The sequence below is a fragment of the Rhipicephalus microplus genome, chromosome 2, assembly GCF_043290135.1.
Source record: "Rhipicephalus microplus isolate Deutch F79 chromosome 2, USDA_Rmic, whole genome shotgun sequence".
Classification (NCBI taxonomy): Eukaryota; Metazoa; Arthropoda; class Arachnida; order Ixodida; family Ixodidae; genus Rhipicephalus; species Rhipicephalus microplus.
Genome location: NC_134701.1, coordinates 226,305,936 through 226,321,418, shown reverse-complemented (window position 1 = coordinate 226,321,418; position 15,483 = coordinate 226,305,936). Strand labels below are relative to the sequence as shown.

At 42.1% G+C, this 15,483-nt stretch overlaps 1 protein-coding gene across 1 annotated transcript in view; it reads right to left on the bottom strand.

Annotated features, from left to right (window-relative positions):
* Nucleotides 1-255: 255 nt before the first annotated feature.
* LOC119169543 (uncharacterized) overlaps nucleotides 256-15,483 on the bottom strand; it is a 56,448-nt gene continuing 41,220 nt past the window's right edge. The window contains exons 8-15 of the mRNA XM_075885826.1: nucleotides 14,027-14,137; nucleotides 13,764-13,949; nucleotides 10,360-10,369; nucleotides 6,410-6,544; nucleotides 4,776-5,027; nucleotides 2,366-2,559; nucleotides 1,218-1,328; nucleotides 256-658 (exon numbers count right to left, since the gene is read on the bottom strand). Coding sequence (XP_075741941.1) covers nucleotides 407-658; nucleotides 1,218-1,328; nucleotides 2,366-2,559; nucleotides 4,776-5,027; nucleotides 6,410-6,544; nucleotides 10,360-10,369; nucleotides 13,764-13,949; nucleotides 14,027-14,137 — 1,251 coding nt within the window. The 3' untranslated portion in view covers nucleotides 256-406. The remainder of the gene's footprint in view (nucleotides 659-1,217; nucleotides 1,329-2,365; nucleotides 2,560-4,775; nucleotides 5,028-6,409; nucleotides 6,545-10,359; nucleotides 10,370-13,763; nucleotides 13,950-14,026; nucleotides 14,138-15,483) is intronic.

The window sequence follows — 15,483 nt, the reverse complement described above, 5'->3', positions numbered from 1 at the left end:
ACCTCGTCCTATCCACATGCTCAGAGTGGGTGACATAAATATCCTTGAGCGTCAAAACTCTTGTTCGCAATACACTGCAGTGTTGACATAAGAAGTACACCTAGGACATGCATGTTGTTAAATGTGGTAACCCCAGCATGACCTTCTACTTTAATTACGTGGCAAACGAGAAGGAGTTCACTTTGTTGAACACCTCTCATTCGTATGCAGGTGATACTTTCAATACGAAAGAAAAAAAAGCTGGAAAAACAGTGATGGAATGCAATGGAACAACTTTAATTCGATCGTTAGGGTCGTGTACAGACACGTATCGGGATGCTCCTACATCGATAAACATTGGCCTACACCCCTCCGCCACGTCGCGAGCCCTGCCCATGATGAATGACCAAAGCAAATACCAAATGCCTCAAAGATGCACGTATTCTTCGCTCAATTGAATCTCCTCACTGAGCGAGTCATTCGATTCAACCTCAGTCTTCTCTGGCGTATTGCCGTATCCGTAAGAGCCCAGCTGCTGGAAGTAACCCTCTTCACTCTCCAGCTCTCTCTCCAGCCGATCGTAGCTGTAGCGTTCGTTAGTCCCTCCGTGTTCCTCCGGAATGACGTCATCCGGAACGAGTTCGTGCAGCCCGTTTGGTTCGTATCCAAAGAAGCGAAACTGAAAAACGAACGCCTTGTCAAGAATTTCGAATAAAGTGCGACAGCTTTGAGGTCTTGATCGTTTTTTGTTTGTTTGTTTGACACAACACTAATGAATACCAGCTGATAATCAATCCAAAAAAAAAAAGCATAAGTGAAAAAAAAGCATTATACAGTTTTAAGTGTTTGTAGTAATAGAGATATTGAGGTGAAGTAAGTGAAGTGCACAAAAAGACAACTTGCCTGTGGCTGGGACCAAACCAACAACCTTGCTTGCCACACAAGAAAGTGATGCGAGCAAACAGTGGCACAGGAAACAACACAAACACATCGGCGTTCGTGTTTTGATCACTCCGTGGTGAAGCGCATACCTTCTTTTATCACAAATCACTACCAACTATCTCAAGCTTATCTTGTCCAAAAGGCTGCTTTCCATTGTCACCTTCAACCTTCGGGCAATGTTCATTGGCGCAGGGTTTAGTTTGATCGTATTCTTTTTCCGAAGCTTTATTAAGGTAAAAAGAAAAAGAAAACCGGCAATAAAAAAATCAAAGAGAAATAACGCAGTCCAGTCTTACCCGATTTACCAGTTTCGCCTTAAGAAATGTCTTGGCGATCCCGAAGATCAAATCAAATATTTGAGGGTTGTTGATGACGTAAACTGCTTTCAGGCGTATGGGCACGCAGTCCTGAAATGGGTTTATGCACGTTTTCGCTTATTAGTCCAATGCATACTCAAAATTTCGCCATTGAAGTAATTCCTTCAAAACATTTCATGACATTACCTAGTGATCTTATGGAACCCATTAACCCATAAAACTATGGATGTCCTTAAAATTTCAATTTTACCATATTAGGCTAGCTTGATTGCACACAGTATTGATCGCACTTCAGAAATTTCAAGGTATTTGTTATTAGCAGTAGGATAAGTTTAACACTACTGCCTACTGCAGCATGCACGAGCGACGGTGGGTATTTAAAATTTCTTTGCGTATACCGTGACAAGACATTGGGAGCAGAATTTCAGGATCGTTTGAAAGCTCAAGCGTGTACCACATTACAATGAGCGCTCGTCTTTTTTTTTTTTACATGCCGCATAGCGGACATTGGTGGCTCATTGTGTTCAACCTTCTGCGAAAGAGTACCACGAAGACCTTAAGCATTATTGACATTCAGTTTTCACCGAGCACTGCTATTGCCAAACGTTGACATTACCTCGTGGCTGCCAGTATATTTGTTTATATTTACGTGGCCTACGCATCGTAAGTGCATGATATTGAAGTGCCTTCTGTGTAGTCGTCGATGTTTTCTCCTCATCACTGGTTATTCTCGTTTAGATTTTTCGAAGTGAATCGAAAGAGGTAAGCTTCGTCCATAAGCTTGAACTCACAGAAAACTCGCACTCATGTTTTACTTACCGAAACTACGATACAATTATGAGTCGCTCAATACTGCGTGAGACTCCGTGAAGATATTCACTCATCTAGAAAGATCGGTGAGTTGGACGAGCAAAGTTTGTCCTGTGTTCTTCATTTTCTGTTCCATTATTTCCGCTCGTGCTTCATTAAGATAGACTACCTGTGGCTCATAGAACTTGCACATCAGTGAAAATATACAGATGCTTCTGCACTTAGGGAATCAAACTCGCGTTCGCATGCTTATAGACGTTAACGCGTTAGTGTTCTAGGTGCTTACCTACCACGGCAGGTTAACACCGGGCGCTTACCTGTACATAACTGATTAATGTTCCTATAACAGAGGGCGTGTAATGAACCAGGTGATATAGGCCAATGCCTTTTACATCTAGGACGACCACGACGCCGTTAAGCACAGAGTCTTCACGAAGAAGGAAGTGGTCGCATAAGACAAAGGCCACTCTGAAGAAGTCGTTCAAGGTGCAGATTTCATTACTCCAGGCGCCTGGGGACAACCAAAATAATTGAGACAAATTCAGATGATGAAAGCGAAAAGTTTCATCAGAAAGCTAGCAGCGAAATGCTACAGAGCAACCCGCATGAATTAACATTAAGGGGCATTCACACGGGGACAAATCATCGGGGCACAAAGGAGGAGCCTAGTGACGTCAGCACGCGAGGATTGATCACGTATATCCGCCCGCTCACATGGACGAGCGAGAACGGAGGGGGAGGCCACGGTTACCAGACCACTCTGGTGGCTCCTACCACCCGTTTTATGAGCCGCTGGCGACGAAATCACGAGCAATCTGTCGCTGTTTACCGGAGCAAGCGCAGCAATGTGGCCAAACCCCGGCCTGACATTCTGCTATAAACCCCACCGCGGTAGAATGGTTTGTCCTGTCAGTCAAAAAGTCTCCATCGATTTCGAGTATGCGCAGGCACAGGTCCCGCTCGGGGGTCGAAGCCAGGGGTTGGCACGCTAGACCCGTGCCCCCCCCCCCCCCCCCAACAAATTTTTTTTTCGACGTGACATAGAGAGCGAAAAATTACCATTTCAATCAATGGGGTGTGCCCTCCAAAATCAAGGAGGCGCCTCCCTCATTCTTTCCCCCGGAAAATAAATCTCCTGCTACGCACCTGGTCTCGCCTACTCACTAGTACGTGGTCTTTGTCACGTGATCCACGATCCGTGCTTCTACCACGTAGATTTATACCCGTATGAATACCCCTTTATGAGCTCTCCCCCTTCACGCCATTGTGCAGATATAGTTTCCAATAGAAAGTGACGCACTCCCCTCCGATATCCGTTTATTTATTTACTTTTTATTTTTAAATGCGAAGCATTTCTTAGCGAACTTCGGGGACTTTGAGCGTATCTATCTATCTATCTATCTATCTATCTATCTATCTATCTATCTATCTATCTATCTATCTATCTATCTATCTATCTATCTATCTATCTATCTATCTATCTATCTATCTATCTATCTATCTATCTATCTATCTATCTATCTATCTATCTATCTATCTATCTATCTATCTATCTATCTATCTATCTATCTATCTATCTATCTATCTATCTATCTATCTATCTATCTATCTATCTATCTATCTATCTATCTATCTATCTATCTATCTATCTATCTATCTATCTATCTATCTATCTATCTATCTAGCCACCTACGACTTTTAGCTCTCCTGGGCGTTTGGATAATGGCATCAATACCAAACTTGGTATGACATAACATGACTGTATGTCGAGCATATTTAACTAGTCATAACATGATAATCATGATATGTATGTCATGAATGTCATGATTTACATTTCATGGTCTTGTCTTGCAGTGGTCGCGTTCACATGACGTGTTGCAAAACTGGTATGGTATGACATGATTGCATGGCGAACACAAGCGACAGACACTAACGTGGAAAACATGACATGCATGTAAGTAATAAACAATGCAATAAACAGAGCAAGTGCACCTACAACTTCTGAAATGTAATGACCCGCTCCATAGCGCTGTTTTTTTCCGTACAACAATAATGAGTTTCTAAGTTCAATCGTTGATCCGCACACGCTAATTTTGAGAACGAAATGGCGAAGAGCACACGATATATAGAATTCCACTTGCGTCTTTAGCCGGTTGATAGCGAGCATGAATGGTTCATGCTTGTGTGTGTGTGTGTGTGTGTGTGTGTGTGTGTGCGTGTGTGCGTGCGCGTGTGTCCATGTGTGTGTGAGTGCGTGCGCGTGTGGTGTGCGTATGTGCGATTCTCTTTAGTGCCCCCTCGATGGTAACGACCTTTAAGCAACGAAGAGACTTCTACAATTGCGGCTAAATCACTCACATTAAAGGACAGAAATGATGGCGTCTGTAGACTCTTTTACTACTCTTCAAATCATCGTTTTAATTCCTCTTCCTCTTCCTCCGGAGTGATTTACCGACAGAGCTCTATCATATCAATTATATCCTCACTCGCAGCATAACTTTGCCGCTTTATGAGGACCTATAACACTCCATACCAATATACACCGGCAGGCTAACTATACGGATTTCTGCATCATGTCTTTGCCCTCCTCTGCACAGCGCCGTAACGATTTCCTCTCGAAACTCGGTTACCATAATGTTGTGCACACGTTCGTTTATTTCTGGTGTGAGATTCAAAGCCCACTACAATCATCCAAAGCAGAGCCGGTGTCGACATCGCTGGGCTTACCAGTCTTCAGCATCACAGCCATTCTTCCCATTGGATCTCTATGGCGAGATACCGTGATCAGGCGATGCGTGCGGCACACGGCGTCGAAAGGTATTTTGCTTGGAGCTAGATCTTTGAACATTTCCGGATGGTCCGTTCGAAACTTGAAGTACTTCTTGACGCTCTTGAAAGCAGCCTGCGTATCGTACTTGCGAACCCGTAGAAACTTGAGCAAGTAGGCGTCGTCCGTGGGACAACGCAACGATGGTTCATCTTGTTGAAGTAGATACGCAAGAAAAAAGGGAAAAAAATGTTATGAACTGAACACCACTACAGGCTTTGCAATATTACATTGACCAGACTGCACCAAGTTGGGTACCATTATCTTATGCTAAATATGCAACCTGCATTTTTGTAGAGGATGTGACCTTGTATTTTATTGCCCGACTTGAATTTCATATTGCCAGAAGATCTATGCCGCAATCGATACATGTACCTGTATGCAAAAAAAAAAAAGCGTCTAAATTTAGCCTCATGCCATTTGCAACTGTGTGTTTTATTTTCCTCCTTGTTTAATTAAAACTAAAACTTGAAGATAGCGCAAGTGCAACGTCTATATAGTCGTACGTTATATAACTCAAGAAACTCTGACCTTTCAAGTTCAGATATATTCAGTGGGTAAAACATCAATTTAATCCCCAAAGTGCATTCAGCCGGCGTGAGTTTTTAGAAGTGTGAGCTCCCGTTGAAAGCTCTATGGGGGTAGATCTGTTTTTTGTTTGTTGTGCGTTGGAGTGATGGCTACACGTTCGGAGCTTGCGTTGCACTGTACCTTGTTGCACGTTAAAAGCACCACCTCGTCGCAATTATTGTGCTGACCTGCAGTTGCGACGTCCTTTCTGCACCACTGTGCAATTTCGTCACGTTATGACCTGCCCCAAAAGTTTATAGAAAACGTTAGCGGTTGTTAGATAGCATTAGTAATGTAAGTGCTTCACTGTGAGCCGCATATTTGTGCATAAGCCCACTTCCATTGATAAATAGTTACTATTTCACTCTCCTGCTAATAGTTTACTGCAAAGATTGCTTATGAGAACCCGGGGGTTACGATTTTCCAGCTATATATGACGAGCATGATGTCTACAATGTTCATCCTAGTTGATTCAGGCATTGTGGTGACGGTTTACTTCACGAAATATTCCGTGAATTTGATTCTTTTAAACATTGGAATGCAATACGTCTATGTTGTTTATGAAATAAGCGCAGCTGCATACTGATGCCGTAGGGATAACTCACGTAATTTAAAAAAAAAGACACGTACAATGGCTACAAATTGTTACTGTTCTAAACGAACGTCGTGAAGGAATAAATCAATTCGCGAAGTCACAAAGTCCTTCAAATGTACAAGCACGGCTGCTGGATCACACACTTTAATGCAGCGGCCGTGGTACAAGGATGAATCCTCGTAAGATCGATCATTCTCATGCTGACCAAGCTATTTTGCTGAATATACTGCTAGGTGTCGGCACCCGGAGATTACCTTCCCGAAGTTTCAGTAGAAAACTTGAGGTTGATATTATCACCGATATAGTTAGCGTTAGGCAGTGTCTAAAGCACGCTTTTCGGCTCCTTGCTTGGGAACGCTTTTTGCTCACCTGAAATAAGCTGACGCAATTCATTCAGCGCCTTTTGCCTTACTTCGGGCGTTTCACCTAGTTCCTTGCGTGCAACATCTTCCGCAGAATCCAGCGAAGCAATTGGTTCGGGATCCGCCCCACTCATGTCGCAGGCTGCAGTACAATGAAACACCAGAAATGTACGCCTGTGAATGTCGCTGGAGTCTAATACCAAAAGAGGCTACATGAACTGCTATTGCGCGACAGAGACAGTGTTCTATTTCATGGTTGCGGACCATGCATCTCTGAACGCCGGCCCGTCAAGGAGCTCTGGATGGGTAGTTAAATGCGTGCTTTGTTGGGGATACCTGACTAGATATAGCAATCACTAGAAACCTGGCCTGTCCACGTCAAATAAATGTCGACGGGTAAAAACATAGGAATTTGCAAAATGCCTTCTTTTATACGCACGTCAAAAACAAAATCGTTTTTCTTGGAAACAATGGCACGAAATAGGGTGAAAATAAATTGAAAGATACAGTAAAATTACATTGGTGGAAGGAAGCGAAAACATTTTTGGGTCATCGATATAAATGTCTATTGTTTAAAACTGGTAGTTCACTAAAAAAACTGTGAAGTTTTTTTTTACTGTGACGCAAAACTAGCACTCAGTATAACAATTTTGTAAACTTTGTCCAGGGACACATTGATACAGCGTGCGATATTTAAACATACAATAGCCTGTGAGTGAGTGTTGTTGAGAACTTTTGTAAACTTTGCGCAATCGCCATGACTCCTGTGGTTGTTGCAAGTTTACTGAAAGCTGTAAATTCATGCATCATTGTACCTGAGCACGCGCCTGCCATTCGCTGAGTTGTGAATTAGCTCGCGATGTCAAACGCTTGCAACAACCCGGCATCAGTGCGATGATAGCAGGAGTGCGTTCGCCGGGGCGAACACCTTCCCTTCATGCTGTGCCGCTTCCGCAACAAAGAGCTGTGAAACGATACCCCCTCCCGATCGAGGTACACCGGGCATATATAGAGTTAATGCTAACTCTAAGCCGTCAGGTCTTAGTACAACGGTACCGCGTAGTCGGTGAGATCACCGCAAGGATCCCGTATTATAGGGTTTTTTCCCCAAATATTAGGTTTAAATATATCGAGTCAAGCCAGGTCAAGTTTATCTCCAACAACATCAAGTCGGAGGTCCTTAGGCGAAAAGATGTCGGAGACATCTTGAGAGAGCCCAAGAACCCTTGAAGAGCAGCAGGCATTTTACAAAAATATCGCGTAATTCACTGTACATGCATAGGCAAAATAAAAGCTTAGTTCTTTTTCCTGTTAGTGAACAAAATAAACACACAATTTCACATGGGTCACAAACCTTGTGCGCACATGCGCAAGAACAATTTTTATACAAAAGAAGAACACGTGAAAAAAACATGATAACATAAGATAGCTAGTGCTATATGAGCAGTTTCTATATCTGTAGCAACATACTTCGCACATGTTTCTTGAATTTACGTTCAGGCAGCTCGAAGTCAATAGCAGTTAAAAATTTGTTCAATACTGTTGGTATCTGGTGGTGTAGAAGGCATTCTCCGTAACGTGTGCGAGAAAAGGGAAGTGGTCTTAGTTGATTTTGTATTGGCATGAGCTGTCAACTGAATGCCAATGAAGTTTGTTTTTCTGAGTATAAAGTATTAGTTTATATGCGTAAAGGTCACGCACTCTAATAAGATCATGATTTATAAAGAGCTGATGAGTACGTAGTTCGCTAGGAAGCCCATAAAAATTTTCCAATATTCTAAGAACTTTTTCTGTAACATCTCTAGTTTGTTGAGGTTCTGAGCAGACGTTTTTGCCCATACTAGGGCGCAGTAAGATAAACGAGAATAGAAATGGGCGTAGTATATAGCCTTTTTAAGCCATAATGGTACAAGGTCTGATACCTTATACATGCAACCTACAGTTTTGCCTAATTCAGAGACCAGTTTTGACGCATGCGTATTCCACGATATGTTTTCATCAAACCATACTCCTAGAAATTTTTGCGTTTTAACACATTCCAGCGTGGTGCCCTGAACGGAGAACTTCAGATTAATGCATGGCTTATTAGGAGGCCTAAATATAACATATTTTGTTTTACTTGCGTTTAAGTCAAGCTTGTTTTCATGGAGCCACAGTGCCAGGTGTCTTAAATAATTAGATACAGTAACTTGAAGATCGGCCATTGTATCAGCACTGAAAAAGGCATTCGTGTCATCTGCGTACTTGACTAGTTTTTCTGTGTAAGAAATATTACATATATCATCTATATAAAGTATAAATAACAATGGTCCTAAGATAGAACCTTGTGGAACGCTTTGCTTAAATTCTGTTGCTGCAGACGCTAAGCTACCGAGTTTAACATATTGTTTTCTATCAGATAAGTAATTCATAATTAGTTTAAGAGCAGCGCCACGCAATCCGTAGTCAAATAATTTTCCTTCAAGAATGTCGTGTTTTATGCTATCGAAAGCCTTCCTCAGGTCAAGGAACAGTCCAACTGTATATAGTCTTTTTTCAAAATTGTTTAGTATCACCTCTTTTACGTTTAATAGGGCTAATTCAGTGGGCTTTCCTTTCTGGAAACCATACTGAGCAGTGTTTATTATTTGATACTTTGAAAGAAAGTTCCTTAGTCTGCAATTTATGGCACTCTCAAATACCTTCGATAGCACTGGTAAAGCAGAAATTGGCCTATAATTTGAAATGTTATTCAAAGCACCGCCTTTGTGCACAGGACATATCAGGGGCAAAACTCCTTATAACGACACCTGTTTGTCCCTCGTAGCCGTTGTAGTATGTAACAAGTATAACATTTTGACCTCTAAGGTGGTTCTGGTGAGAAATTTCTTCTGTGCGTTGTTGAACATTAAAAAATAGTGCTCGATGTACATGCCAATGACTGCTAATGGAGAATGAGGGACAGGAGCATTCGTCTTTTAGTTAACGCGCACGCTGCGGTCCCCATTAGCAGCCATTGTCATGTACGTTGAGCACTATCTGACAGGAAAAGGTTGCTACGTTATACTCGCTGGGCGTAACCTTCTTCGTTTTAGAAAGGTTTAGCGAGCTTTGGGCCACAGTGCCATGAATACAGTGAACTAGTATATACCATGAACTCGAGGTGGTTAAAGGTGGGAAGTAGACCCGAAGTGCAAGCCGTAAGAAAGTGTGCGTGTGCCACCTCTCGTTTAGTCCTTGGAATGTCCGCTGGATGGCGGTGCTTCTATATGGGGAATATATGATGAAAAGATGCGAGATGGTGGTACTTGGAGTGTTGAATAGATGGACGAACGGACACACAGACAGATGCATGGATGGACGCATTAACGGACGCACCGGGGGCGGATGCATGGACGAACGCAGGGATGGACGCACGAACAGACGCACGCACGGACGGGTGGATGGACGCATGGAAGGTCACACAGACGGACGCATGGACGGATGGAAGCAAGAACGAATGGACGGTCGAATGCTTCGCCCCACTCTCCATCATTCACTCCGTGGATATGCTGCCAATTTTTTTATTAAATAAAACGTTTTCTCTCTCTCTCTCTCTCTCACTCTATCTCCAGCGGCACTTTGGCTTCGGCTGTGATGTTACTGACCATCTGTGGTTCGAGAATAATCACTGGGATTGATGCATTGCGAAACGCATGTCCGCGAAACACACTCTTCCATGACTGTGGTCATCTGAGGCGCAATGTGCGCCTTGCGAAATAAACACTGTGGTAAACCCAAATCAAATGAATGTCTAACCTCATTAAGCAGCACGAACATGCAACCAATAATTGTGAAAGGCTTCAGTGCAGCGTCGGCTTGAACCGACTGCTAAGCACCGGGGCTGAACTCTTCAGCTTTGGCTGGTAAACCATTAGTACGGAGTGCTTAAACGGTGATTCTTTACAATCTATTAGGAAAAAAAAAAAGGTTACGTACCAGGAATCGTCTACGTCTTCCGATATCTCTTCGTGTAATGAAGCTACCTACTACTGTGGAACAAGACAGTACAATTTTGAGAGTCGAGCCACTTGATCGTCACCGTCGTAACATTTATGTAACTGCACTACGACTGCCTACCAATATCTAGCTAAGGCAGGGTCTCCAGAAAACAAGTCTCTTTCTCATACGTCTTGAGCAAACGCTGTGGCCTTGAAGTGAGGATCTGCACGCGAGCAGTTTTACTCCCTGACACGGCGTCTCGTTTCATATAACGCATAGAGTGTTGCAAAACGAAAAGACAAAAAAAAAAAAAACAGAAAACGTGGCACCTTGAGATGTGATGGGCATCTTGCGTTACCGGCTACAGCAGTCTTTCCTACCATGTGAGCCAGACAGCGATAATGTGTCTTGCCTAAGTGCGTCTAACAAGCACAACACTAATCGGGTGCTATAGAAAAGAAAAAAATAACAACAAAAATAGTACTATTGGAGGGAAACACACGTAGCTGGCGGTGTTAAGTTTTAAGGTTGTTTGAACTATCCTGGTTATTTTTAACTTTCTTCAATTTTAACTTTCTTTTAAACGTGGGCAAACCCCGGGATTGTATTAGACCAAACAAATTTAATCTAGAAAAAAAAAAGAGAAGCGAATCGGCAGCGTTGTGGAAGAGGATGGGCCGTTGATGGCAGAAAGTCTACAAGACTTCGTAAATATTATAATAGAGCACAGCTATCAGAGCACCTTCCCGAAACACTAATTGCTCGGTACAACCTCTGTATGATACTACTACTACTACTACTACTACTACTACTACTCTACTACTACTACTACTACTACTACTACTACTACTACTACTACTACTCCTACTACTACTACTACTACTACTACTACTACTACTACTACTAATATTAATAATAATAATAATAATAATAATAATAGTCACAAAATTCCGAAACCATGGTATGATTATGAGGGACTATGTGGTTGAGGGCTTTGAAAATTTTGACCACTTGGCGTTCTTTAACGATAACCTGCATTTAAATGTTACACATAAGCACATTCTAAATGTGACCGCCACGTCTTGGATTTAGATCCCGTCACCTTCGGGTCAGCACTCAAGCACCACAACCACTAGGCCCCACGGCGGGAAACCGGTATTGAAAAATATCGTCGAATCGCCTAACACATTCTCGTAACACAACCAACTTCACTGGTTTCTCTTCAATTTGCGAGGTGTTGGCGCATTTATTGACACTAGTTAAGCGTTGACGTCAAAAGAGTAAGCAAAAAAATAGTAAGGGTTATGACACAGCACCGCTGAATTGGACTCGCTGATGGCAGAGGTTTTCAACACGACGCTATTAACACGCAAGCACCCAGCCGGTCATGCGCGTGCATTTGCAAGTAGCTTGCACAACACTTGGAATTTGCATTCCTTGCCTCTCTTGCAGTCAAGGAAAACTGCGAAGGTACAAGGACACACTAAGGAGTAGACAGGGCAGCATGTCGCATTACCCAAAGTAGATGAAGCAGAAATATTAATGTGTGCGCTGGCAAGACGTTAGCTTGTGATTCACGTCTTTGGTATGGAGAACAACTTGCTTTTCGCGCTCTGGTAGTATTTGTAAAATATCGAATAACTTTTATTTCCCTCTATTTTTTTATTGCATTTATGAGTGTCTTTCACCTTAGCGTTGGCCATGCCCTTGCAGCTTAAGTAAGAATGAAGTTCAAGTCAAAGTTTGGACCTTCTGGTCGTGTCCTGCAGTTCTGACGACCCACAACTTCAATGAGCCTCATCTGTGACGCGTAAAACACGTGATTGCTACCATAGGCCATCCACACGTGGAATAGTCTTCCCGATTATATAGGCTCCTATAACAAACTTTATATCTCCAGGAAACATTACAGTGCCACATGGGACACAATGATGAAACAAGACGTTCGGAAAAAAAGCAATAAGATGTATTGTAAGTAGTTTATTTTCTGATGAAGGAATCGGGGAGGCTTTGCACATCACTACGCAATGAGTGAACCTGTCACTGCCTCTTCGCGAAAACAGTAAGTCTTTGGGGAAATCACCCCCCCCTCCCCATTTAGTCAAATTCACAGGTTGTCATTAAAAATAAAATTGTTAGCTACAACCGATAAGTACTCACCGTTACACGGTGTTGGCGGACTGTATTGCCAGACAAAAAAAGTGCACGCTGCGAAGTAATGTATGTGTGTAATAAACGTTTATTTATTTCTCTCTCTTGTCAAGCTGCCATTCTAGCTGTCAGCTTGACGGCCGAATCTTCTATGTTTCTTGAATAAACATTCTTGATTCATTCAATCAAAATCTAAGGTAATGAAAAAATGCAAATAAACGATGACTCAATGTCCTGAAACTTAGACACAAAGCATCATGCTTCCGGTAATGTTCCCTTTTGTGAGTTTTCGTGACGAAAAGTTAACGGTGCTACCATCTAAAGTGGCGTTGCAAGTCTAGCTCTGGAATACTGGAAGATGTACGAAACGGACATTCATAGTCCTTCAATAATACCTTTTTGTGCAGTGGTCTTTAATAAGAATGACCCAGCCCCTGGGGGCAGCGTTCAACGTTTCCAAGAAATGAGGCGTGGCTCGGACTTCATAATGCACTTGGCGTTGCTTGAAGCTACAGTTTAGTTCAGAGTCGTACAGATAACCTTATCATAACACGTCTTTACCTGGTCAGAAGATTACGTGTAGTTTCAATTCATATTAAACGCTCTCAAAGGACACCATTATAGTTCGGGTTAGTATAACTATTGGGCTATTAATATGAGTGTGGTGCGTTACACTGACGCAATATGCTCCCAGTAGTATCAATACAGTTATCCCAGAAATTTGTGCTTACTGAAGATTAAAGCAGGCTTTCTCTTTGTTTTCTGTGGTCACTACAGAGATCTTGGTGATTACAAGATCATAGTAGTCTTGAAACTGTTTGTCGTGCTGTTCTACAGTTTCTCGTCAGCTTACGAATTTGACCGAACACCACCTGGTCAGCCACGTTTAGTTGAACAGGCCACAGATAATAAAAAAGCGTTTCGGGTATATGTGAAAATCTAATATTTGAAATAGGGGTTAAATGGTGAACACTAAGGTTTACATGAATCCGGATATGTCATTTTGTATTTTTTTATTTCAGTTAACATCGACTTGCGCCTAGCTACAAGTATTTTCAACTGCTGACAGCAGATTGTTGAAAATTGATCAAGCTAGACTCTTTTTAGTAAATTCAAGGCCATGCGTTTCTGTTATTCATAAAGGTGACTGTTCATTGAGTCGCCGCCTTTGAAGACTCCAACAACCGTATGCACAGTATACTCATCAGTTGGCAGCGTTCCATATGTCTTGTACGACACACTGCTCAAACACTGCCTTTACACTTCTTGCGATACCCGTAAGAGTTCAGATTTGTGAATAATTCCTCCTCTTGTAGAAGTTCCTTCTCGATGACGTCGTAGTCGTAGCTCTCGTTCGTGCCTCCATGCTCCTCGGCTATGACGTCATCGGGAACGAGGCTGTGTAGTTTGTCGACGTTGTCGCGTTTGAAACGTATCTGGAAGCGTGAACGTCCCAGTTTTTGAATGACAAGATACACATCCACAAAACCGGGTAATATATAGCGCCTCTTACCCTTTGCATCAGTTTCGACTTCATGAAATGCTTAGCGATGGCGAAGAATAGTTCAAATATCGCCGGGTTGTTGATGATGTACACTCCTTTGATTCGAAGGGGAAAGCAGCCCTGAGGAAAAGAAAAGCGCATTCCTGATTATCCATTGATCCAAATGAAATCGTCGGCAATACATACGGCGTCAGATTGCATCTCTCCTCCTGAATAAATATATGACTATTCTTGTTGAAAATCATTATATAACAAAAGCGGCATCCCTTTATTATTATCAATGTTTTTGTTGTTGTTTTGTCGTTACTTGCCACTTATCTTTTCTGATGCAATTTTTTTCTGCCATGTATAATCCCACTCCTGTAATAGCCCTTTTACAGGGCCACAGTATGTAAAACAAAAATAAAATAAAATATTATTATATACGCAGAACGTCTGGTACTTGGCCAGAATTTCTTTTCCTACGCAACCATTACTCTGTCTTGCCGGTTATGTAATATTATTGAAAAGATTGTTTGTCTTGCGTGCCAGCGCCACAATCTGATGATGAGGCTCGCCCAAGGAGGTTATAAACCTCCTTGGCCTCGCCGTAGTGCAGGGCTCCAAAAATTTCGACCTCCTATGGCTCTTTAGCAAGCTACTAAACCTAAGCACACAGGCCTGTAGCATTTCCATGATATTTTACAATTGACCTATGGCTGCGAAATTGCGAAAATGCACTTTTGACATATAACCAATTTGATAAACCAGGGCACAAATTCTTCTTTGCCTTCAGATTTTTACAGAGTTACTTTAATACCAGAGGCGGGGGAGACAATAAAAAAAGAGTCGCGGAGGCGATAGAGTGTGACTAATCATTTTACCTAATTTAATTCTTCTTGAAAAGCGTAAAGCTAGTATTCGTCGCTGTGGAACACTTTCGCTTATTAGAGAAAATTAAGGGGCGCTTGCCGTTTCAAAAAAAAAAAAAATGGAGGTAAGGGACGCTTGGCGTGTGCATGAGCAATATTTTTCTAGGTGGTATTGGCATGAGTGAAGTAAGGTTGCTGGATGAAAGTTGTTTCATCTAGGCACCTTATAGTGACGCTCTATTTCTTTCTTTCTTTCTTTCTTTCTTTCTTTCTTTCTTTCTTTCTTTCTTTCTTTCTTTCTTTCTTTCTTTCTTTCTTTCTTTCTTTCTTTCTTTCTTTCTTTCTTTCTTTCTTTCTTCCTTTCTTTCTTTCTTTCTTTCTTTCTTTCTTTCTTTTCAAATTGTGCGATGCGGAAGGTTAAGCCTTCGTTTACAAGCCTAACAACACGGTACTTCGATTGCTGCGGGTATTAACAAAAGTTACGCGTTCCTATTCAGGCCACAGGATGTGGAAACGTGAGATGACAAGTGACTTCGATAAAAAAGTGGGTCGCCATATCACATACGACTGATCGCCAAAATTCCGCGATATATATAGCGTCAATTATTAGAAAAC